At 41.4% G+C, this 26909-nt stretch overlaps 1 protein-coding gene across 1 annotated transcript in view; it reads left to right on the top strand.

The window, feature by feature from the left end:
• Positions 1-938: 938 nt before the first annotated feature.
• The window catches only part of ESRRB (estrogen related receptor beta), a 134539-nt gene continuing 108568 nt past the window's right edge, over positions 939-26909 (top strand). The window contains exon 1 of the mRNA XM_042047224.1: positions 939-2448. Within this exon, the coding sequence (XP_041903158.1) occupies positions 2447-2448 (2 nt within the window). The 5' untranslated portion in view covers positions 939-2446. The remainder of the gene's footprint in view (positions 2449-26909) is intronic.

Here is a 26909-nt window from a genome sequence, read left to right on the forward strand (position 1 = left end):
TAGACTACATCATGGGTTTTCCCACCAGAGCATCAGTTTGGCCCATGACAATGTAAGGGGATAAGGATGATGCTTTTCTATACAACACAAGGCTTGACAGAGTATTTGAAGAACTTTAGATGTCAGCAGTATATAACAGCAAAGAACAGTCTGACAGTTAAAGCTGAGTTTTTCAGAAGTGACTTTTGGATTTAGGTTTTGGGACCTTGATCTGCCTTCATCTGCCATGCCTCAGCCTGATTATTCTGTGTACTGCGTGTCTAGAATTCCTACAGCAATGGGTAGTTCAAAATATTTTACAGCTCTCAGTATTAAAGCCCAAAATATCTTGTACTAGCCAAGCCAAATGAGAGGGCAGAAATAAAGTTTTTCTTTGTTTATCAGGTAATTTTTGATCTGAGATCTGATTCAACTAGGTGAAGGACCAGAATCCAGCAGGCAATTGAGGGTGTGTTTCCATGCTGGAGTTCAGCCTGTCAGATACTTTTTTTCCCCTCTTCATTTGTAGGTCTTCATCTGTAGGTATCAAAGTGCTTTAAAGTGCAGAGTTAAGTATTGTTATCTCTGTTTTTTTAAAGCTGAGGGATATGCAGCTGTGGTAAAGTAACAAGCCAGACTTCACACAGGACAGTAGCTCAACTGAGGAAAATGATTAAACATCATGAGTCTTTGCCCAGTGCTTCATCAGGCCCCTCACCAGAAAAAATGGCATTTTTTTGTAAAACTCCTTGACTAAATCTTACCAGCTTAGACAGAAGGGACACTGATATGAGGTGAATTAAGCCTGCAGCAGGATTTGGCCCAAAAAGAGGAAATTACTGTATCTTTCTATATAATCAATAGCTGAAGTAGCTGAATGAGACCTTGGCTATGATGTGGTGGGTCCTTGCCTTGATTTGGGATAGCTGCTCTTGTTGACCCAACTTTCTTTTACTCCAGCAACAGCAGCAGCTGCAGTGCGGTGTAGACATGTCTAAACTAGCTTAAATACTTCAGGTACTGCTAGCCATTGAGCCAAAGAACCATGGAGTTCAGCATGGGCTTGGTGCCTGAGGATTTTATCCTGCTCCTTATGAGTTTAGCACTTTACCATCTCAGCTCAAGCAAGCCTAGCAATATGTTGGAAAGAAGGCTGGTGGGTCTGGTACCCTGTTTGCACTAGTACTTTTGCCAGCAGAAGTGAGCGTGGTGCTAGGGTTGATTGTAGGAGATGTTGCCAAAGACAGCAGTGTCATGAAAGATGTTTTGCCTCTTCCTGCCTACTATTCCTCCTCTTCTTCCCCATTCTCCCATTGGTTTTCATCATCAGCTGCCTTGCCTTTGATTCCATTTGCTATGAACTCCCTTGTCACTAAGGTTCTACTGGACGTCATGAATATCTAGGAGCTGGCAAAGGCTTGGAGAGCCAGCTGCCTGCTGGAAAAGTTACTGGCCTTGCATGACTGTGGCTCTAACAGGAGACTCTGTAGGGACTAAATATGGGAAAATCCAGGACCATTACCCCTGTGTCAGGTAATGAGGACCAGACCAGAAGCATTTGTGATGTGTTCTCTCAAGTCACTGTTCAGATGGTGGGCTCCCAGCTCAGCCTCTGTAAGAGAGCTTTGCTGATATCTGTAACCCATCACTTTCTCCTGGCAGCCAAGGACACAAGCAGAAATGAGGGTTCAGGTCCTTTAGAGCTAAGTAACTTGTGCCAAGTCAATAGGGAGGTACCATCACTGCCCTCAGTTTTGTTTGCAGGAACAGCCTCATCAAACAGTGTTTGTGGGCAGAGACCCTAAGTAGACTGCCGAGCTGTTAAATTGCCAACCTACCCACTAGTTTATTCTGCAGCAGAAATACAAGCATGCCAGGACCAACCCCCAGGACTCAGCTCTGAACTCCTCTCTCATTCTGTCAGAATTCCCAACTTGTTTTGAAAATGGCATTTATTTTTGTTAAATTGCAAAAGAGTTGGATGCAGCCTACTAGTTGTGTTTTCCCTCTCCTTCTTTGTGCAGTGAATTTTGTTCATTTGCTTTACATGCCTCAAGTTGCTGTAATGCTGCTAGGAAAGTAATTGCCTTGCACTTTCTCTTTCTGATGCCCACGGGTGACTGTGGGGGACTCCTCCCTGGGCACAGTGCAGAGTTAAAAGCCCAGGTTTTGCTGCCTTGCTTAAGACCTGGTTATTTCTTTTTTTTTTTTTTCTCCTTTCGTTTTTTTTTTTTTTTTTTTTTTTTTTTTTTTTTGTCAGCTGCCTGTTATATCAATCACAGAGCTGGGATCTATTTATAGGTTGGGACTCGGAGTACTGTGTCCTAGTCACAAAGAGAGGCAGAGACACAGAGGGGACTGTCGGCTGGTGCAGGCAGAACCAAAAGATATTTAATCAGCAATTAGAAACACCTGAGGGCAAGGGAAATTCTACTCCAGCCTCGAGCCTCATCTCTCATCCTGCAGCATGTAAGTAGCGAACTTCTACCTTTTATTGCATTTATGGGCTTGTGTTTTGTTTTGTTTTTTGGGTTTTTTTTAAAATCCAAATGTTGTTCTGCACGAACCCTTTTATCTGGTCTGAAAATTATGGCAGCATCTTGATACAGTTAAAGGTAATAATTTTTTTCTATTTTCACTCTGTCAAAGGAAGGTCAGTGCGACCCACAAGGAGAGGAGTTGGTTCAGAACTTTGTTGAAATCAGGCGGTTTATCTATTTGAGTGTGGCTTTTTCCTCTGGAAATAAGTAAATGAAAGTTTGAGTGGAACAGTTTTGTTTTGGGAATAGAAACAGCCAGGTTTGCTGGCATTCCAAAAAGGTCAATGTATAACGTAACTCTGCTTAAGGGCTTACCAAGGACAGGTGCTATTTATCCCATGCTGGTAAAGGCAAACCTGGAAACTTTAGTAGTCCTGTCTTAAAAGAACCAAGTGACAACCTTTCCTCTATTAAAAAAAAACCCCAAACCCAACACCCCCCCAGCTGCATATCAAATCTTGTCATATCAGACACACACTGAAATTTTGCTTTTACTGAAGGAGTTTATCATTGAGCAGTTGATGTTTCTTTAATTTTAAAAGTCCCAAAGTAACTGAAGTATCTTCAATGACAAAAGAGGGGTGCAAGTCTTTGCAAAGTTGGCACAGTGATAATCAGAGAAGGAACTTATTCTCTCATCACCAATGAGATGTTTGCTTTAAAGCAGCCAAGATGCAAAATGTTTAAACAATGATATATTTTTGGACTATTTTTGTTAACAGAAATACGAAGAGAGGGAGAACAATAATTAGTCAGAAATTGGTTTTTGTTAATAGCTTTTAGTAGAAATATGAAGAGAGGAAGAACAATAATTAGTCCAAAATTTTTATTAATAGCTTTTAGTATAATATTTTTTGTCAAAATATAAGAGGTTTTTCTTGTTTCATATTTTTGCTTCAGAGGTTTATGTTACAATTTTTACAAAATTTAGGGTTTATATTTATTTCTAAGTGTAGGAAAATGACCTTGTTATGTCTAGGGGGGGGGGGGGGGCGCGGAGCCTTAGGGTTACAATTTTAATTTTGGTATGTCAAGTTTTTTAGCATAAATTTCTCACTAAATATTTGTTCTAGAAAATTTCCCCCCGCCTTTACCGTTTTTGAAGGTAACAACAAATAAAATGAAGCTAAACTTAAAATAATTTGGAGGAACAAGTGTCTAATAAAAATAGAATAATAAAACCAGAGCTGCCTCACTATTAAAACATCAGGTTCTGAGAAATACTTGGTAGATGAATTGCTTGGATTGACTGTAGAAGGGTGACAAATAGGCTTCTTCTTTAGTTCTTTATTTTGCATTTCTTTGATGTGCATTTTATAATACTTAAAGCATTTAACTTAAGTCCTAGGAATAAAAAATATTGACTACATATTGATACTTTCTAAGTTTTTAACCCCTGATATGAATACTCCATTATTCAGCTAGAATTCTGATATAAGGAAGGCTTTTAGGAGAATATGGATAAACCAGGTGAATTAATATGCCCAAATAATGCCCCAAAAGATCATTATAACACATTGCCTGCTATGAAGCTTTTTTCCTCCTAAATAAAACAAAACTGTGAGCCTGATAGTTCTCATCATATGAAGCTTCATTTTGATTATTAAGGTTTTTTGCTTTACTTAAAAATGAACATATTTAAATTATTTAAGTCCTTTTCTGTTTGTTTTGCCATGATATTACATTTATTGCTTCTCTGTGATAATGCAGTGTTATTTTGTAATAAAAGGAGAGCAGATTTTTCTGAAAAGCATTAAAGGACTAGAATTGCTGACTCTGTAACTAACAAAGAATCTATCATATAGCTGGTCTGAGGTCCCACTAAAAATCAAAAACCAAGAGACTGATAAAAATAAAAATGGAATTATTTTCTTCCCTACACAAAAGCAATATTACCATGACTATGCTTGGAAATTACTGCAAAAGGCCCCCCCTCATTTACCATACATTTTTGCAGAAATCTGAGGATTCCCAAAGAAGTCTTCCAAATATAAAGCTATAAAAGATTCAGTCTTAAGAATTTGTTTGGACTATTCTATAGGTTTGTCCACATAAGTGCTGGACTTCACCCTTCTCTTTCAACCGCATGTGAGTCTTTTGCCTTGTTAAACCTGCCGTATCTTTTAATTACCTCTATGGAAAAAAAAATAACCAAGCACCTACTGTCCTGTGGCATAAAAATCAATGGTTTGTAGGACCACTTTTATTTGGAGGGAAGGAGTTACCTGTGGTTAAAGGGAAGACCAATGCATTATGTAGTAGAAAGTGGTTGTTATTTGGTTTCTGCTTCACTAATGATTCACATTTTGTGGGCTAAGCACCTATCAACCTCCGAACTGACTTACTGTACATATGCTGTTGCATGATTTTTTTTCATTCCTTAAAAAAACCCCAACAAACATCTTTTGTTTCATCCCAGTTTATTTGTTTCTTTGACTGCAAAGTAATGATTGACGTGCAGATTCTCTTTTCCACGCCTCTCCTTTCATTGCTGAGTATGACATCTCTTGGGAATTATAAATAAAACCAGTGCCAAATCTGCTGCACAGGTGTCTAGAGTACAGCATGCTCAGGTGTCTCACTGTAAATCCCTGAGAATATGAAGTAAACACAAGCAGGATAAAAATACTCTTCTTGAAACAATTCTGTGTTTTGAGGGGCCTTCTGCATAAACCCCCAAAGCCAGCAGCCAGTTATTAAAGGCTGTTTAGCTATCTCTCTCTCTTACCTTTTTTATCACTTCACCTGTACATCTGTCCATCTATTTCTCATCTATTTTTACATTTCATTATGCTATGCTTGCTCTCCAGCTCTCTTCTTTTCCTTTCCTGAAGACACATTTCTATCTGGCACAGAAAATAAACTCAGATTGCGGGTAGTTATGTTAATCTAATTCAATCCTCTGTGGGCTAGGAGTGAAATTCTAATAGTGGAGCTGTTGAGGGCTTTTTTGTTAATGGCTTGGGGATTACATTGAGTTAAAGGCTCATTTCCTAATCAAACAGAGAGGGAGAGAGTGACTCCGAATATTTATGAGTCTCCCAGCGCGAGTTAAACATTGAACTCCAAAAGCAGGATTTGAGTGCTGCAAGAAAGAGTTAAAACCCCTCAGGGCTGCTGTGGAGAGGGAAGAAAAAAAAAAAAGGAAACCAGTTAAGCCATCAGCATTTTCAACTGCTGTATAACTTCAGTTTGAGAGAAAATAATCATCTCACAGAGCTAAAAGGGAAACTGTAGCAAGATATTTAAAACAAAGTCAAGTGATGCTTCAAAAAGGCTCTTCTTCAGTGAAGCAGGATGCACGCAGTGCATGCAGCCGCCTAAGAGAAACTCCAAATAAATACTCTTCTAAATGAGAAAGATTGGAGGGTGGGTTGCCTTTTTATTATTAATGCCTGGAAGACACAATTTGATTTTTTATTGCTATTTATTTTTGTTTCTACTTAACTCTTGGGTAACCTTTTCTTTAAAAAAGTAAAAAAAAGCCAGTATAGATGAGTCAATATCTAAATTGTTCTACTTCTGTAGACTGGTACCTTTCGAGGCATTTTTTCTGTCCTTCAGTTTAGCTGGAGTCTTGCATCAAATAGTCTAGTTGAAGAACTGTATTCGCTGTGACAAGAATGATTGACCAAATTAATGCCTGATTGCTTTTGTGATGAGTTCATCATACATGCATGGGCAGCTTGAGTAGACCTTTCTTTTGCTGAAAAAGAGCAGGCCTGCCTGCCTGCAGCAAGCCCAGGACTTCTGTGTTGCTAAGGCCTGGTGTGTTGTGAACTAGCCAGTAGTAAGCTTTTTTGCTCCAAGCTGGGACTTAGAAAATTTGTCTGCAGCAGGTGAACTGCACAAAATCAAGATTGTGCCATGATCCTGCCTCTCTTCTGAAAAGAGGTCCTGACAAGGAATGGGGATAGAAACCTGTTTTTTTCTGACACATGGCCAAACCATATCTTCGTGTTCCTCAGTTTCCCTGTCTGTAAAATGATATGTGACTGCCATCAAAATAACTCCAAGATCTACAGAGAACAATCTTCTATAAATCCCAAGTGGCTGATTGGCCCATGGGAAAAACTGCAAATCACTGAGATAGGTGCATAGTTGAAAACAAGAGGGGTTTGTGCTGGGAACAAGAGCTGCCCAGCTTCACTTTATTTGTTGCTGTTTGGTTGGGTTTTTTGGTTTGTTTTTTAAAATACATTTTGTACAAGCCACCAATAAGGTTTTCTGATTTTGGCACAACAAGCAAATAGAAGACTAACTTACTTCTCATGTAACATTCAATGGTGTTTCCTATACGCTAGGTCTGAGTTTAGTCTTAGTGACCCTTGTTGAGATGAAGCTCCAGGTTTGTTACTCAAAAGGGGTAAACTCTGGCTAAAAAAGTAAGTCACTGTTTCATCTGGAGCTGTGTGTATCAATGGTCATCCTGTATACACCAAACTTGGCATTTTTGCTGACATGTCTATCTGGATGTAGCATCTTGAGGTAAGATTTGGCACCTTGCCCTAGTTTTAAAATTATTTAAAACTGTGACCTGATGTGAATGCCTGAGGCCCCTTTCTCTTTGTGCTCTGTGCCTGGACCTGCTGAGGAGAGCACCATCAGCTAGAATGTACTTTATTAAATGCATTTGAAATGCATATTAATTGTGTTCTTTCCCTCTAATCACTGGAATCTACAGCAGATCACTTTGAAACCAGAGCTTTCTGTGGCTAAGCTGAAAACTGTGTAACATTTTTTTTCCTGCCTTCTTCTCTTTCCCATAGCAGTTTTCTTTCTTTTTGCCTCAACCTTTTCCTTTCCTTTCCACAGCACTATTCTGCTGTGGCCAGTTTATACTTAGATTAGCAGTTTATACTTAGATTTCCCCTGCTGACCTTTCAGGCAAAATACACTTCCTTCTCCTCTTTTTGTCCTTTCCACTGCTATGCTGAATCCTATGAATGACTTGCTGCTGTTTACCCTGAAGGTGGCCGCATTTTAGACTGCTTTGCCTGGCATATATACAATTTATGAAGAACTGGGGACTGAAAAGTGTTCTTCAACTTTCCCAAGAAAGCTACCATGTTCTTGCATGTACAAGTACTTCAAAAAATATAATAGTATAGGAATTTCAAGAAAGGAAATACTGCAGCTCTAAAACCTTGAAGCACAGTTTAGTTGACATGATGTCCTCAAAGTAATGACAGTTTTAAAGTCTCAGCACTCCTGAAAGTCTCTAGAAAAAGTGCAACATCTTTAGGGGAAATTACTTTTTTTAGAGGGATGAATCTTGCAACTAAATCTTGCTTTTTGGATACTGGGGAGCATATGCCCAGCATATATGAGAAGGAGGCATGAGTGGCTATTTTTATTCATTAAGGAATTGCTGCCCTTTCCTTTTGCTCAACCATGAGAGATGCGAATGATCCTGCTCACAAGAGTTTCACGCTGCTCTCAGAATGGATTCTCTTTTCTTCATAATTGTGTTTGCTGGATCAGCAGGAAATATACTCCACAAGTTCCTCCCCCAGCTTTCTGTGATCACCTCTTTGTAGTAGGCCTGAACCAATGACCAGAAGCCGTGTACTAAAACAAGCATTTGATCGACATCCTCCTAAAGCTCACAGGACCTAGAGGGTAACTTTCTGGGTGAGAAGAGAGTATGTCTTCCACCAGGCTTGCCTTTCTTTTTGTTTGCTTATTTATTCATCCTTAGACCTTTCTTTCCCCCCACACGCTTCCTGGACTTTTTAAAATTGCACTTATTGTCATTGGCAGATTTTTCTACTGCTTCCCTTTAAATAAGAAATTCTTCCCTGTTGCATCATGTTCCCATGGCCTGGTACAGGGGATTTCAACTTTTCCCTGTTGGTGATGTGAACTCAGGTAGATTGGTGAAGAGCTCATACGAATAGGATTTTCTCAGTCATACTTTTTAGATCCACAGTCTGTAGCACTAAGTATGGCAACACTCAAGTTATAAACATTGGTGAATGCTATCTTTGCATGGGAGAGGGAGGCAAAGATTTTCTGAGTGCAACATTGGCTGGGAAGAGATTACTTGCATCAGCATCCTCTCTAATGCTCAGAAAGACATTCTAGGAGCCCATCTCAAGTCCCACTGCTTTTTCGGTAGAAACTGCTGTGTACAGCTTTAAACATGTTCATGCCAATCTTTAGACCAAGCTGTTTGTATCACTGTCATTCTTCAGTTCTAGCTCTAACAGGTTCCCTGTTCCGTTCAAGGTGAGCTTCTTCACTGATGAGATATGTTTTGCCCATCTCTTAACTGGGTTCCTGCTTTCCCATTCTTGATTGTCTGTGGAGAATTGCATGATCCCAGCAAAATGCTTTGTGTTACTGCAAGCTTTGAGTACAGCCCTGTTTTGCCCCCAGTAATCTCTATTCCCTTTTTCACATTGCAAATAATCACATGATTCTTCCATTCTTCCTGAGTTTTCTTCCCATCCTTCTTACTCTCTTTTTGCTGCAAAGTATTGAACCTCACTTTTGTGTCTCTAAATAGGCTCCACTCTTGTGACTTTCTGTAATGACTGTTCATGCCATCTACTGTCTATGCAGCCTTTTCTGTGAGCATCAGCTGGTGCTCTGGGACTGCCTTATACTCCCTGCACAGAGAAGTAGCTGGGGATAGAGAGCTACAGTTTCTTTGGTCCCTCTGTCCTGTACAAAGAAATCAGTCATGAGAATACCTCCATGTGCTCCAAGTATATGTAGGTGTGTTACTACTGTGCTGAAGTAATGGGCCATACCTCTTGGTAATACCAGGTTCACCTGGATACAGTACTTCTAGCTCTGTAATCTCTCCTGGCACATGGGTTTGGGAAATGTGTGTTTAAGGAGGACAGAATTAATGGGGCTGCTGCTATGTTTGTGAAGAGTTAAATGGCGGGGGATGAGAGTCACAGCTTCTCCTGGGGAATAAGGACTAGCCAGAAGAATTGATTGTCTTGGCTTATTGATCCTTCAGGAAACAGCACTGAAGTGATAATGCTGTTCCTGCCACTTTGAGGCACTTTGTACCAGCAACAGCCTCTGTTTACCTAGGATAGTGCAAAGGAAGAGCTGCACTGTTGCTAACTCATTCCAAAAAACCCCATGCTAGACATGTTGAGTTTGCCACTTGTCTGTCTGCTCCCAGGGAGAGGTGACTGAGCAGAGGTAGCTCAGAATGTGTTTGTATTTTATAGTGTTTAATGGAGATTGGCTGCAAATGGTAGCTTGTGAGTTGCTATACTGAGTCTTTGCTGGCAGTGTCATGGTCTGTAGCATTGGTTGGATGAGATGATCTTTAAGGTCCCTTCCAACCCAAATTGTTCTGTGATTCTACAAAGTCTCAGGCTGTCACGTCACAGGATATTAATCTCTCCCATCCGTTTACTTCCCTTCACCTTTCTGGTCAATTGGCAGTCATCACTCAGTCTTCCCAAGTCTTCCTTGTAAGTTGAACTAGGGTGGTATAAGTGCTTTTTATCCTGTGATCCCAATGCCAACTCCTAGCAAGCCACTTGTGTGGGCTGATGGGAAGTGGATGATGAAACATCCCACCTCCTTTGCACTGAAGCCCCAAACCTGCCCTGAGAAGTCAGGTATTTTTTTCTGGCCTCAGGGTGGCAGGAGGAGAAACACCCACCTGGTGCAGAGGTACTGGAGGAGCAGTACTTTTTGTCACTCAGCTACACGACCCTTGGGGGTGCACAAAACATGTTCAAGGAGCACTGCACTGCAGAATGTCAGCTCTGAGGATCTGTTGTGTGATTCTCCAACCACGGGCCTGTGAGAGGTGGAGGCCCTGACAGTGTCTGGGCTCTCAGTTGTCCTTGTAGCACAGTGGGCTGGGGAAGCCCTTGCACTGTTGCCTCTGAAGCACCAGCGGCAAGCAGCTGATGAACTGGGCTTGGCTCACACCATTAGCTGGACCACTGCTGATAACTACAAGATTTGGACTCTCACCTGTAGAAATAAATGAGCAGATTGCTTATGATGCTCCCTATCTCCTTTTGTCTCTGCTTTGTACTTGAACATCCTTTGCACCATTTCTCTTTCTGGATGTGCTGTGTTTTGAGGAATCTCAGGCAGGTCTCTGCAGCTTCCCATAGCAAGGTCAAAAGACCAAGAATTCTTGGGACCATTTGGAGCATATTGCAAAATCTTGCACAAAGCTAGGAGGGCCAAAAGGCTATTGTGAAATGCTTCTTTATTGAGTCAGGCCAGCTTATATATAGAGATATGCAAATAAAATACAGAGCCATTTAATTACCCTACATATAATTTCTATACTTCATCCTCTTTGATGTTGCCAACAACTTTATTGCAGCACTTGATGTTTGACTTTACATCTTGACCATGTGAAACAAAATGATGAGGAAAATTACAGGTTTTTTTTAAAAGAAGAAAAGTGTCTATACCACAAGGTTTCAGGGAACAACTAAAAAGCAATGCCAACTACATTCTTAAAAAAAAAGAAAAAAAGAAAAAAAAAGAGCTTATATGAATAACCACCAATACATAATAGAATATATAATTATGTTTATTTTGGGACTTGATCAGTAGTTGAACATTTGAGGCTCACAATAATGAATTTAATATCGTATGCAACATTGTATGTTATGTAATATAAAATTATTATCTACTACTTAATAAATCATGCTCTGACTGTTCTACTTCTTCTTAACTAGCTCTCAGATTAGAGCAATGAGTTGTACAGGCACCTTTGGATGTTGCTTGTGTTTTGTCCTTGTTTGTTTCATGACACGACCCCTACTGCTGGGGCTGCTGCATTTAGCCATGAGACAGCTTCTGTCTGAAAGAGCTTCCAACCTGATTCAAACCAGGAGACTACTAGGGGTAGTCAGCCATGAAGTCTGTGGCTAGAAGAAAGATGAGGGTAACTGAGATGGGAATTTGTGTTAATGTGAAAAGTGTGACTTCTTGGGAGTACAGGTGGCTTTACTTGATACGGACTTAACTAAAAGATACCGAGAAGAGTGTAGGCCTATATTTTCCTGTGTAACACTTGCCTAATTCTTTGCTTTGCAAAAGTAGCACCTCCATTTTCTTAGCTAAGAAGAGAGCTCTGCTTCATGTTCTCAGTATCTTTACATACATGCATATTTTCCTTACTTTTTTCAATGAGGTAGTCATCTTTCTCTCTAAAAAGAAGTGCTTTAAATAAAACAAATTAAATATTGTATCACAAAAAATTAGTTTTTTTTTTTTTTCCCCTGTGTCATTCAGTGGCAAAGTTATGGATGGATTCAAAAAGATATCCCCATAAAGGCATTTATCGGACATGTGGACCCATTAGTGGCAAGTACACGTTATGGTCTAGAGGGAACGGTCTAAGCCACAGGCTGCGAACATACTGAAAGGTCCAGCAAGGTTAAGAACAGGGGTAAAACTCTCCTTTCTTACAGTCTTTCCCAGAGCACATGTCAGTGTTTGATATCAGAGGCAGAATATGGGACTAAGTGACAACTTGACCTGGTGTAGCTCTCCTAATAACTTTTCTTACAACTGGATTTGGTGTTGTCACGTTTTGCAGTTAGTTGTTTACATGATACTCTGTTACAGACGTGTAGAATCTGTATTTTGGGGTATCCAATCTTGCTCACCCCGAATGTTTTTCTCCTGCTATAGGTAGTGTTTCTAAAGCTGCAAAAGTCCCTAGGATAGATAAGCTGTGCCACTTTGAAAGTAGCAGTGAAGATTGCAGCCACGGAGCAAGACTGAGCTAAGTGGAAACGATTCTTCCTGAATTTACCCTTTCTGTACGGTGTTCCTTCCCTCTGACTGTGTGATTCTTGAGGTAACATTTTCAGGGCAGAAGTTAGGCCCAAAGGGAAAGAGGCAGTGGGTTAGAGGACACTTTCAGGTATTTATGTATAAGACCACATTATGCAGCAGCTGGAACTTTGTTTCAATGTATGGCATCCTTTGCTCTGTGATGCGGAGCTCTGCAGAAGGTTTAGTCACTTGATGGGTTTTGGTTTGGTGGTGTGTTGAGGCAGAGGAGATTTGCATTGCTGTATCATCAGCTGGTGAAAGTTTCTTGAAGTAAATGGTCACTACATTAGAACACCCAGCAGGGCCTTTGTCTTGCTGATACTTGTTCCTTGTAACTTTGACAATGGCTTCTGGCTTCGCCTTTCCCATCTGTGAGTGAGAGGGAGTGATATGCCTGCTATACCTTCTTTCTGCAGTGCAGCATGTGGGAACACCTTCCCAGGTCTTACCTGACAGAGGAGGAATTTGGACAAGAAGAAGATATTTTTCTTCTAAGATGAGAGTACAGTGTGAGAAAGAGGAAGGACCACAAAAATCTTGCACTCAGCGGTTATATGGTGGAACCTGCTTCTTGTACACCTATCCTGTGAGCCCGGAGTACGGAAGAAGTGCCCTCTTATCTGCTGAAAACTGTAGCTTGGTGTTCTGGCTTTTTTCCCCCAGAATTTCTTGGGCCTTTACCAATACCGCCATCTGTAAACTTGTAATTGTAAACCTGGGTAAACTTGGAATCTCGTGTAGTCTCATGTAGTTTTGCTGCTGTATGTCTTCAGTAAAATGTGAAATGCCTCGAGGCTTCTGAGCACATTTACTTTCATGGGCCAGAATTCTCCTCTGTGGTGCGAGGACAGCTTTGGATTACTTTTTGGAAGCTAGAAGAGGCCAGGGAAGGGGCAGCAGTACCTCCTATCCTGCTACACATGTAGCTTGTAATCTTTTGCATATTTCAGTATTTTGCATTGGTAGGTACTGATGTGCATGGGAATCAACCCAAAATGTTTTACACTGAAGTCTTGAAAAGCCCTCAGACCTGGAAAACTTGTGACAGGCTTGAAGTGTTGGGGAACCATGCTAGGTTTAGCTCTCCGTCCCAACCAGAAATATTCCAAACTTCCTTTTTTGTTTTGAGCCCATCAGTAATGTGGGGCAATTATGTGACTATGAAGACTGATTTGATAATGTACAAACATCTTTTTGTACCATTTTCTATTTAAAAGCGGAGCTAAGCAGGAATTTATGCTGCTGGTTTCCCATTCATCTGGGAAATGCTGCAACTTTAGTAAAGGCACATTTCTGTGGAGAGGACTCGAGCTGCTAATTTGACTGTAGGAGTTTATTTCTGGAATGCAGCAGTGTTTCACCAATGGAGCAGCTGTCCTGGAAACACTTACCACATGGGGTCATTTTCCTCTCTGTGTGTAATCAACAAAGCCACCCCAGTTAATCTGAATCCTTTTAAGTCTCCTAAACTAGACCATAGGGAGTGCACAGAGATCTACAGGACTCTGACCTCCTTCACTTCCTTCTCCTATCATTAGGGAAGAAAAAATAGTCCCATGCTTAAATGTTCCTTAAAGGGGGAAGCCTATAACCTCTTCTGAGCATGGGAAACTGTTTCTTAACAGTAACATACCACTGATTTGGGGGGAAGTATTTGTCCTCCATTGTCTATATGTATTTTGTGATACTAGTACAAATCCCCTAAGTTTACCAAATATTCCAGTTTGTGAAATCACAACAGTCAGAGGGGGAAAAGCTTCTTGGGTTATTCCATTCTTTTTCTTCTCTTTGATTTGCTTTGCTTGCACTGCTTTCTTCCACGCCTGTTCACTTCTGGGATGACAGTTCTGCAGGTAAATTCCTTCTACTACAAGAGAAATTTTCATAGTTATACAGTTACGATAAGTTCTTGATTTTTTTCTTCTCCCTAGTTCTCTCTCATGTTTCCCAGTCCTTCCTCACTGTTTACACTCTCCAATACTTTTTGGATTTAAGTCCTGTCTCTAAATGCTCTTTGCCTCCAGTAGACTCTGTGGGGTTGTTTTTTGCCCCCTGCCACAACCTTGCATCAGTGTCTTGAACTGCTGTATAGTCTTTATTGTGGTTCTAAAAGAATGTTTTACTCTTTGAGTTTAGTGACTCCTTTCTTTGTTTTAAACCTGTCTTCAAGGCCAGTCAAAGGTAGAAGTTCTTTGTATGTAGAAGGACATTCTCTCTCAAGCCTGGACAAGAACTTTTTCAAGAGGCTACCACCTGGCAAGTCCTGCACCTGTGATCTGGGCCAGCCTTGCTGCAGCCCTCATGGGTGCATCACTGGAGCTCTATAAGGGAAGTCTGCATCTGCCAGGATTCAGAGATTGCTTCCTCAGTCAGGTACTTGAAACTGAGAACACAAACGACTTTGATGGTTGCTGTCTTCTCTTTCCCCAGGCTGTGCTAGCCTAGCTTTTCAGATGATTAAGTATTACTTGGGCTTCCTAAAAATTAACAATATCATCAAGGACTTTTGCTCCTACAATGAGTTGTTTCAGAAAGTGATTTTGAAAGACAGCTCACCGAATTCAGCCAGAGTATTTAACAGTTTCATGTCAGAGTAAAGAAAACTCAAAAAAATATTCAGTAGATACACAATTTCTTTTTCTAAGTTCTTTGCCTTTCCTGGTGAATGATGAGGTGAACATAATTTGTCCTGGGTCACCCTTATGGAAAGGTAGAATCCATAAGGATAAAAAAGCTGGTGTGATCCCTTTAGACAAAAGGCAATATAGCTTTTCTTTGCTGAGAGCCAAGGGGCAGTAAGTTGTAGTAGGAAAGTGAAGCTGATGTTTGAGAGATGTTGCAGAAGGAACAGGTGATCAGTTTTTGAACACAGCCTGCAATAACACAAACAGAGGGGGGTGGAGAACAACAGTGTGTGCCTTTGAGAAGCCTTCAGTAGGCAATAAAGTACTAAATGAACATGTAATGGAGAAGAATAGAGCAGTATTTTTCCCAATACTATGAGACACTCTGAATTAAATGATGGATTTGTTTTATCTGTTAATAGTAGAGCCATGTTTGGTTAGCCAGCATATGTGAGAAACTGGAAGAACAGTTTTTCCTCTCTTGTGTATGAGCATGTGTTACAGCAGAGTTCTCAGCTTGACTTCAGTGCACCCGTACTGAAAATGAATACTGTAGTAGTGTGTAGGCAAACCTTGCTAGCAATGCAAACATATTGGGCTTGACTGATTGACGAGCAGCTCACTTCACTCTTTTGTAACCATGATGTGATGAGTTTATAGTATTTGTTCTCATCAGCAACTTGCTCTATGAAGATTGAACTAAATTTCAAAACAGTAAAGGAGACTTTAAAAGAATTAAATCTCATTTTCCTCACCTCTAACCAACCTAAAGATTATTGAATTCAAGACGTGGACAAATTTAACTGACTGCTTTTTCTGCTTAAGATGTGTGCACTTCACAGCATTTGCCATTAGCCTTTACACATTCTTTGTATATGCTTTATACTTTCTGGTAGATAAAGCATGTGTCCCCTGGCAAAAATAAGTAATTTTTCATAGCAGAATTATGATAATGTGTAAGAAATTGCCTTATGAAAGCCATGTATGACTCCTCTTAGTTGAAGCTTATTGGGAACAAACAAGTATTGGATAGCAGACACAGCACAAACACTCAGTGAACAGCTTCAGAAAAGCAGATGCTGTCTTTGAACACTTGTCTTGTTTTCTGCAACTCTCAAAGAACCACGAGGACTCTAAACAGATTTTAAGGCAAACCCATACTACTCATGTTTTAGGCCTAACTGCATTAAAATCTAAAATCCACCTAGTAACTCCTGCACTTGTCTGGGCAGCTTCTCAACATCAACATCTACTAGAGAGATGTACAACCTTGAGTTACAGACATTGTGATAGAATAACCAGCATGCCTTATGACAAGTGGTCCCAATGGCTGGTTCTGGCTGTTTAAAAATGTCTTTATTGCTAAGCGAAATTTGTCTAGTTTCGGATACCAAGAATAATCTTGTTTTATATTCTTTTAAAGCTAGATTAAAGAACTTTCCACGATTAGATTTTCCCCCACTTACAATTAGATCAGGTCACCCTTTAGCCTATTCTTGGAATTAAATTTATTATGCTTCTCAGATCTCTCACCGGATAGGTTTTGTTTCAAGCAGGTATTAGTTTGACAGCACCATGCTTTTCAGTTCAGTAACTTATGTCTTTCAATCTCATTCTGTCTCAACCATGTCATCATTTATCTACACAAATGGGAACATTTTCAAAGAAAAATACCCCAGGTATGAATGCTTTTAAGAAACCTTTTGACATTGCTAATGGTTTCACAACTTTCACAACTGCTGCATGTCATATGCCATGTACAGGAATTTGTGTTCAGCTGGACTTCCAGTAATCCTGCATGTGGTCAGTTTGAATTAAGATAACCTTATGGAATTTTTAACCCAGACCACCTCCTCAATCTGAGCTGTACAAACACAAGTGTTAACACAAGGGAGGAGGCAGGACAAATGTGGCTCAGTTGAGAAGGATGGTAGGATCTCTTCTTTCTGCAACAGAGGTGTATTAAAGAGCCTATGTAGAGCAACTTCATTTTTCTACAACTGAATTTGTAAAAGTTAAACTCCTAAAGGAAACAAATAGGCAGGAAGAATGTTGTTTTATGCTCTCTGAATGTAACACATATTGGTGTCAAATTAAAGGAAAATCTACACTTCTGCAGAGGACAGGAAGAGATGTGATTCTTTCATTGGTAATTTAAAATACAAAACCTTACACTTAAATCTACTAGAGAAAGAAATTCAATACACTCTAAAAGCCTTTGGGGTTTGCCCATACTCTGTGTGGCAGAATGTGGTTGTATTGCCTCACAAAGAATTTGGGGGAGAAATCTTGGTTTGGGTGCTTTTATGTTCATACTTTCCCAGCTTTCCACAGGGATGAATATTAAGAACACACTTACTTCAAGGAAGTTGGGGTCTAAAAGAAAGTGAGTTTTACATGAGGACAGAACTAGTAGCCCATTACTGAGGGCACAATAGAATCAATCTGAGAGAAAATGGGCTTTCTTCTGTCTTTCAGGATTTTAGAACATTTGATTATTTCTTCCAACCTGTCCCCCTGCCCTGCCTGCTATAATGCCATGAGAAGACCACATTCTTTCATCCCCCTTTGCTAGGATATTAAGGCTAGTCAAAATCAGACCCTGTGAATGGATGTAGTAATGAGGCCCATTCATCAATCTCAAATACAGGTGGCCTGTACATTCATAATTTTACCACAAGTTTTATTCCTCTTCTGTTAAATAAGAATTTGATTATCAAGAGTGCAATGGTAAGTGCTTTACCAAAGAATTCCTGAGCCAATTGGTAGGTACATTGAATTGCTTGTACATTCAGTATAGCTGTATCCCCATAACGGAAATGCTTGGATTATGAAATCAAGGTAAAGAGGCTTCATACATCAGAATAACAGCTGCTGCAGTGAAATATACCCTTCTTTGTACTTTCTCTGACTGTGATTGTTTGTGATATGGGCAATCCAAGACTTATGGAAATAGCTTCTCAGCTGGTGTAAACTGGTACAGCTGCAGTGAAAGCAAACAAGCTCTGCCACTGTACACCACATTACAGTTTGGGTTCTGGTGTTACTAGGTAGATGTTTCTTTGCTTTTAAGTGGTCAGGTTTTATACATGCAGTAGGTAAACACATGGTTGTCAGCAACCTAAAACAACCGTAAGCATGGTTTTAGCAGAGGGTCTTACTTTCTGACTGTACCTACAAGAGGAGAAATACTCCCATCAGGTAAGTGGAACACAGGTGAGAACTGAATGAGAGAGTGTGGGGCAATGGTAGTGACAGACAAGTGTCATTGGTGTTGGCACTGTAGCATGACAGGCCAAGGGAGCAGAGTGGGCAGGCTGCAAACAGTGGCCTTTGTATGAGACTTGATTGTGTTGTGTGCAGGCGGGACACCAGGAAGCAGTGAGGGAGTGTTCTTGCTTGGTACTGTTCTGGTGAGATGTTCAGCTCTGGGCACTGGCAGCAAAAAATGCAGAGGAAACTTGGAAGGTAGTAAGAGAAGAACAACAAAAATGATAACAGAGCTGGAGGGATTGTTTTTATGAGGGAAGATCAAAAGAACTAAATATGTGAATCTTGGCTAAGTGATGAGTAAGAGGGGAACGTGAAAACTACCTACAATTGTTTGAAGGATATAAACACTAGAGGTGAGCAAATAGTCTGTGAATTTGAAAGTCATTTTCAGTTCAGCTGTGTTTCTGCCCTTTAGTGATCGCTTTCTGTTAAGACTTCTATTTTACTGAAAATATTTTCAGGGAATATTACACTTGTATATTCAAATGCTTCAGTATCTGCAAGGGAATTCTGAAATGTAAATTCAATCTTCAAATTTGAAATTTGCTTTAGCTTACATAAATCACTTAGTGTATAGTGTATGTATTGCACTAATCAACAGTATGCAAATTTTTTGCATGGTAAGTCGAATATGTGGTTGAAAACCGTATTTTCAGTTTTAACGTGGCATTTGTATGCTCCCCTGATGAATTACGTAGTTAATCAAGTAATGCAGGATAGGTTCCAACTGCTTTCTATCAGCTTTGCACAAAAAAGTGAGGCATTTACTTTGTTGACAGGCTGTATATAAATGGTATGTTTTCTGTGTTGAAATGTTGGGAGAATTATTTTTTTCTTTGACAAGAGTTAAAAGTCGCTGGAGTCCAAAACCAGAGCACACTATGTGTATAAGGGCTGTTGGTGCAGTTTTGTGAAGTAATTGACATGTGCCTGTGCACTGTGAGGGAGATATTTTCTAATCTTTTGGTGCACAATTTTTCAGATGAGAAAGGTGAATTTAGCTCCTGTGACCCTCCATGGACATTTAGAGCAATTGAATTAAGAAGAAATTTCAAGATGAGTATAAGAAAATATTGTGTTAATGGTGAAATTTTCTCCTCCTGGAGGTCCACTTGTCATTTAAAGCTCTTGGGCAAAGCAGTGGAAGCAGTTACTGGGCAAGCCTCAGGTGAACTGGCTAATTTAGTAAACCATTTTCAACTTTGGTGATTTGTGAATTCAGGCATTAAAATTCTATGTTAATACTCATCAACAAGCTTTTCTAAGCATCTTTTCCTGTTAATGCAGGATTGATGTCTGCTGCCCAGTGAATAACAAGAAATATAGGGTCAGCTGTGTAGAGACCCACAGTTGTTTCCAGAGGCATTTTCTTCAAGAGTGTACGCGTGCACACGTGTCAATCCATACTGTACACAAAAACTACAGGCTTTGACCTATGCAAACACACACCAAATTATTGCTTTCTATAAACAAATTAGCATACTTTAAAAGGTGAAAATCTCTATAAAATTGTCTGCCCTGTTGTTTATGGTGTGAGTAGAGGATGCACTACATTACAGAGGGGCTCACATTTCTCTCTTCCTCCCCCCCCCCCCCCCCCCCCCAAATGGACGTGTGCTCCGTCCGTTTCACCATTGTTCCTGCCAGCCCGATCCCAGCAGGGGTTCCCTAATTAGCAATCTCTTCATTTCCAATCAAAGCACAAAGCGGCCCCAAAAGCCTCTCTTTATGAGGGAGCTGAGCAGTGGCTGGGGACGTGGAGTGGGATAATTGCCTTCGCCACTGGCAGCAGTAAGCAGCCTGGCTAATTCATTATTGTAATAACTTTGCTTGTCCTTGGGGAGGGGGGGCTAGGGTGAGGAGGACTGAGCCTGGCAGTGCTAGCTGAGGACAGGGGGAAGGGGGAATCCAGCCAGAACTGAGGTAGAAGATGGGAACAATTGGCAGGAAAGAAGAAACTGTTCAAGATTTTTCTGCCTGCCCCCCCTAAATAATTGAAGATTAAGTTAATTTGTGGCATGATAGCCAGTGCTCCCTAAACAAGACTGCTATGAGCACCCTCTGCTCTGCCCTTCTCGTGCTCACAGAGAGGGATGTCTAGAAAGGCATGTAACTTGGCCCCGGGAATGCTGGGGAAGCTGGGGCCTGGATTAGGAAAACTCTGGGACTGCCTCTCAATTCAGGTAGGAAAAGCTGACACCGAAACATTGATAGGAGGCTGAATGACTGAGGTACCCAGAGTTTGTGGCTTTCAGTGATACACAAGAACTCACTGGTCCTTGTGGATGTTACATGTAGTATAGTTTCAAAGCAGTCCAGAGCTGATAAATCCTATAGCAGAGCTCTGTTCTTATCTATTGTTTCTTTAAAATACGCTTAATGTATGTAACACTTGCCTGTCTTTCTGTGGGCTGCAGATTTGTGTTTGCTGGAGCTGTGTTGGCTTTCAGGGGCCACCAAGGCTCTGCCCTTGTGAACAGAGCGCTAAGCTGAGATGCCAGCAACTGACTGAGCTGCTAAAGGGAACAGGCAGTGGTGGTGGCTACTTCCTCTTACTTGAAGGGAAATGTCTGTGGCGCGGCAGAGGAAGTTTGTTAGGGTTTTGGTTTTGAAAAGTGTACATATTTTAAGTAGGTAAGACCAGCCATATAATTCCAGACTCGCTGGTTCTTCTTTTATTTCTTTGTGCTTATCTCAGATTGGTGTGGCAGGGTTTTGTTTATTCCAGCTGACTGATGGGACAGCTCATTTTCCGAATTCCTTTGAGCTGATACTGCTGTGTACCTTCCTGAAGCTCATCACTCTGAGATGGCCACCATTCATGTTTCTGCACTGAGGTGGCTGGTAATGTAGCTATGTGTTTTACTTTCAGAGTTTTTTCATTGAAAACTATTATTTCTGACATAAAGCTAAAGAAACAGTGACATCAAAATGTAAGTGCCAAACGTGAAAATTTGCATGTAGCAGGAGCAGTTTAAAAACAAATCATGCCCTTGTAATAATTAGCAAACACTTAATTCTGAAGATATTTGTATTGTATTTGTGTTATGGAGAGGCACATGAAGCAAGTCCTCAGCTTGAGGGGCATTTCAATAATATGTAACAGATCCTTTGAGTCCCAAACAGTTTATCCACCTAAGATGCAAAATGTTTACTGGGACGAGATGTTTTTGAGGTAGTTGAGTAAGGCAATGGAGAATTAACAGATATTTGGAGCAGAATTTATAGCTGGTGCCATCCAGATTCTTGTGAACTGTGATGTTTTCCCAGCTGCCTTATGCTAGATGCTGGCTAGCAGGTTTCTCCACTTCTAAAGTAGATATTCAACCTCTTGGATGCTGTGCTGCCTGCAGCCAAAGGAATTTCAGCTCAGTAAGTTGACAAGCAAGGACAGACTTCCTCTGCCTGGTACCAGTGTCCACAGAGGTGATGCTAAAGTCCCAAGAGAAAAGATGCCTATTCATTTTTATTTTTCCATGATCAGTGCTGTAGTCCTGATTGTGTTGTGCTTTTTGCTGTCTGATGTAAACACCATACAGGAAGGTAAGTTCAAATAGGCCAACGAGCGCACACAGTGAGACTTATGGGGGATTTCAATCACTTGCTCTGTGTCCTGTGCCATTTCTATGCTTCTGGATCCTTTTTGTCAAGGGATCACTGTAGCAGTGGTGGGGAATTTGCACATCTCTCCCAGCTTGCCCAGTTAATAAGTTGCAGCAGTAACAGCACACAGGGTTGTTGTGAGCTTGTGTAGATAACTTTGCTAGATAAGAAAAGATCCCCCTTTGTACATTTGTGGGATTCTCCACCATGTGGTACATTCTACCCTTGGTTTGCATTTCTTTCCAACCCATTTAGAGTACTTTAACTGTGTGGAAAGTCTGGTGACCAAGAGTTAAAACCATGAGTGGATAGATTATTTGAATTAATTGTTTTCCTTCCTTGTGTTTCCATCTGCTCAGGAATGAGGATAATCTTGAATCCTGTTTCTGATGGTTTAAGATGATATGGATCTTAAGAGCTTTTGGTAGATAAACTGGGGAAAGGCAGTTCAAAGGGTGGAAAGACATCTGACATGCAGCACACTGGCATAAGTTTGATGAGATGCCAAGGTATGGACAAGGGTTGATGAATTGGAGTAACAATGAGCATTTTAGTCTTGACTTCACTTTTAGTCTGAGACCCTAAATTGTTGCATTGTTAGCATTTGCTTGTGGAGAGGTAAGAAATTGTGGCAATGGGCATGAGAAGGAATATTAATGATCCAATTTCCAGCTGAGTTCCACTCCAAGGCCTCGCTGGGTGATGTGCATTTTTAATCATAACAAACCAGAATGAGAAGGAGTTGCTTGCAGCAAGGCAGGCCTGTGTGTGGAGCCACAGTGTGTGACACCATCTCAGACCTCTGCCTGCTGCTTGGGGAAGACACAAGGCTGCTCTGCTTGCTTGAGTGCCACCACAAACTAGGTTGGACTGTGACAGTAAAAAATGGATCACCACTAGAAGTCGATCCAGGGAAGGAGTGTAGTAACTGTCTTGAATAGCCTAAAGCTCTTGACTAGAGGAAATCACTGAATTCATCTGGAACTTTGGGCCAAAATTGGCCCTGACTCAAAAGGGGCAGAAATATAATTTCTAGATGCTAGACAGCATTGTGCTAATAGCCATGCTGAATTTCCTGTTAGCTATTTTTTGCAGTCTTGGTAGTTTCTGTGGTAGGGTCTTCTCACTTGTTTGTGTTTCTGGAAAGTGATTTCTCTGACTTTTGAGGGCATGCAGTCTGTCTGAGTGATATACCCAACAGCAAGATTGCTTTGATCTCTCAGTCTTAGATACTCAGAATATGGGAGAACCCCAGAGGTTTTCTTTTCTTCTGAGGTGCTTTTCATTCTGAACTTTCAGCTACAAGAGCTCTGCAGTACTACTTTGGGAGCCCAACATCATATGTTTCAAGCAGCCAGTAGGAGTTGCTGCTGAGGGATGTGCAGGCCTCCTTGCCTGGGGAGAAATATTCTATGGTCATTTAACAGTGGGACATGCAGCTCTGCTCTTGGTACATGGTTGGGAATGTGCCAGCTCTGTACCTTAACTTACCTGCTAAGCTTCAAGCTCCATGTCTCAGGACAGCTCCCTCTTTACTTGTTCTTAATATTTTACTCCGTCTTGGTGACTATGTAACTGCTTTGTCTTTAGGGCTAAATGGTTGGTAGTCACTTGTCCCGGTGTTTTAGTTCCATGGGTGTCTAGTGTATGTGAGAATACCGTGCACAAGCACAGCCTTTTTGTGGCAGAGGTGTCTGATACATCTCAGTGGCAGAACAAGCAGCAGGGTAGCTTTCTCAATACGGGAGTGTATTGTTTCAGTGCACTCTAAGCAGGACAGTCATTCCATCCAGCAGAAGGCAGGGGTGCCACACTCTCTCACTATAGTGCAGGAGTTATGGGAGGAAGAAACAGTTGTCTCACATCCCCTCAAGGTTATATTAAAGCCAGAAATTAGAACTGATTTTCCTCTTAAAGTTTTCAGCAGCCGTTCAATTGTTTCTCTGTGTGTTAGTGCTAATCCAAACTAGGAAAAAGGGCTGAAGTACCGCATGCCCAGCCTTTGTAGCATCATGTTTTGTGTATCTGGCAGAGGAAAGGTGTCTGGTGTTCGATATCCCAGTACTCTTGCTCATTATTTTCAAGTAAACGAGATGAATCTGAAAGATATATGGGAAAACTCCTGTCCTGCTTTTTATGCCTTTAAACCAGGAGCTAGCATTCTCTGGGACGGTCTGTGCTGATGCAGCCATCTGTACTGTGCAAGCAAGGGTTAGAGCATCACTGCAGAAAGATGGAATGTTTTCTGTAATAGAAGGAGTTTCTGAAAGAGCACACACACACCCCTGCAAAATCAGAACTAGCCAGGCCACTAGGGCCAGAGAAAATGCCGGCAACTTAAAGACTTCTGTTTTGCTAAGGAATAAATGTTACACGATTTGTGCACGAGGGAGGGAATTCACTGAAGTGGTTGAGGAGGGAGTGGAGAGGGGATGGGAGGAGGTGCCTTTCACCATACACAGATGCTGCCTGTGGCATAAGTGCAGGACAGTGAGCAGTTTATACATGTTGTGTTCATGAAGCAAGTCTGGCCCTGAGAGAGGCACCTTTCCACTTGGCAAAGTTGCCTCATTGCTGCTGCTTGACACCCAAGCAGCTCATAAGCCTCCTTCACAAAAAACTCTGGCTTTTTAGATGTTTAAACCTGCAGTTCTGCTGGGCAGTGGTCCCCTCCTGACAGAGGGAGGGGGCTGCCAAGTGGATGTAGTTTACTGTGATTTTAAAAAAGCTTTTTGGGGGAAAATGGATACCATTTGCTGAGATAGGTGTTTGCTGCCCAGGCAGAACTCCCAGTGTATTTACAGCAGCTCTGCAAGGTTTGTGTGTGTGCGGTAGGTATGTGTATGTGCATGTACATGCTTGTGTATGCCTTTATTTCCACGCTCCGGCTGCCTGCCTCTGATTTAAGGGCAGGTTTTATTCCCCAGCTGCCTCAGGGCTCCTCTTTTCTGATTGCATTAAAGTCTCCGTAATTCTCCCCTCATTAATGATTGGCATATTTTTACCTCTCACTAAAGGAGCTTGGAGGCAACTCCCGTGGGGCCCTGCTTGCCAAATGAAACAATTTCATCCTGCTCCAGAAACGCATTAAAAAGGGTTTGTCAGGATCTTATCGCTAGTTAGGGAAAGCTAATCAAATTACTTCTATTTATTAGCTGCTGCAGCAATGTGTCATTCCATCAAGTACAGGTAGTGGGACAGGCAGGGATTGCGTGGTGAGCTCTGTGCATCCAGAGCTGCTGCCTTGATCTGCACAACAGCATCTCTTGCCAAGGGAGGCTGAGGGCCAAGAGAAGCAGTGAACTTCCCAGTGACAGTGCTTCTGTCACCATTGCCGTGGGACCTCTTGTCTGCTGCCCCTCTTCGTTCATCTTTTCCAGAGGACTCTCCAAGAACCCTTTGTCGTAGCATTCCTGAGCTTTTAACATTGAGTCCACTGCTGCTGTATTTGGCTGATCACTCCTTGACCGTATTTTGCTACTGACTATTTGTTTTGAGATGGTTTGGGTTTTTTGGCAAGTTTAACTCAGTATTAAACCAGTCCAGGAATGATTTGTTCTTTTTCCTTGAACCTGGCATGACAAGAAGGACAGTGGGGAGACATTATGGCAATTGGAACAGAAATAAATATTTTTTTAATATATGAGACTTTTATGAAATATATTTTTCTCAAGCTTTTTTTTTTTCCCCAGTACATGTGGTCTGTAAAAGTAATTGCAATTGAGGGAGTGGGAAAGAAAGCAACTGAGTCTGTTGAATAAACTGCATCCAAGGACTTAGATGGGACTCTGAAAAAAGCACCGACTATTGCAGGACTGTTGCTGATTGCATGAGCAGTAGTGGTTTGTGAAGCAAGAGGTGTGAACTCAGACAGATGAAAGCTCACTCTTTTATTGATTTCACATGTGGAATGTGCATGTCCTTCATGCACATACACTTTGCACTTGTATTTGCAACCATGTATGAGCCCCCGCTCTTGCAGATGATCTTAATTGCCAGGGTGCTGTACCTCCTGTGGGCTTGCTCAGAAGGGACATGGAAGCAGGTGCCTAACAGGTGCTTTCAAACTTTAGAAAGTATAGATCTGCTTCCATCTTTTTACTATTTCTTTCATCTTGACACTAAGAGCAAGGAAATCTCTGGTGTGTCAGGTAAACATGAATTGGACAGTGAAAATGGGCTTGTTTCCAGGTAAAGCTGATCTCACATTAAAAAACTCCCACAAGAATAAAACCATGTAGTGTATATATTTGCATGAAGTGAAGTGTGTCTAAATATAATGATTCACAATGACGATATTGCTGTGCACATTGTGTAAACCTTTGCTGTTTCATTTTGTGCATGCCAACATTCTCACCCTAGCACAAAATCCCAGGACAGCAGTGAAAACACAGCGTTCTCATGAATAAGAGCACATTTAAGCACACTGGTGTGCACATTGTGTGTGGTGCTGGTTTCGCTTAGGGAAGGTTTGCACTGGCCCTCAGGATTTTGCAGTTGTATGTACACAGATGCACACTCTGTGTTTGCATAGAACTGATGGAGTGGTTAGAGGTTTGGCAGAGTTCTGGCACTACAAGCAATGATTCCTGGATTGGTGGGGGGCAGGCAAGTGCCCCAGCTGTTATAACTGCGTGGATTCACTATATGGTGGGAGTGGCTGCCAAGCTGTGGGGGCCCTGAGTGTGTTCCTGGGAGAAGCAGTGCAGCAGGACTAGTAAGGGAGTCCAGCACCAACAGCCCCATGCAGTGAGCCACGTTCCAGCATCCTCATTACCCACACAGTTCAAAAAGCAGTCCTGAGCGGAGCATCACATCCCACAAAAGGCTTTATCGATTGGTCTGTCGGAGCATTTCCCGGGGTCCTTAATATCTCTCTGCCTCCTCGTCAGTAATGAAGAGGCCAAGCGCAGAGAGAGTCAGCAGACTCCCAGCTGCTGGGATTTCTTCATCTTCTCATCAGGATTTTAATTAGACACGTCCGAGAGGGCAGCACCGTGTGAGGGCAGGCGGGAGCTTTATCAAGCAGGCCACTTCTTTAATTACTGTTTACTGACAGATAACGAGGGAGGGGAGGTGGCAGCAGAGATTGTTGTAG

Source organism: Corvus kubaryi, unplaced genomic scaffold (assembly GCF_017639235.1).
Source record: "Corvus kubaryi isolate FWS band 111438036 unplaced genomic scaffold, C.kubaryi_AGA036_p1.0 66, whole genome shotgun sequence".
Lineage (NCBI taxonomy): Eukaryota > Metazoa > Chordata > Aves > Passeriformes > Corvidae > Corvus > Corvus kubaryi.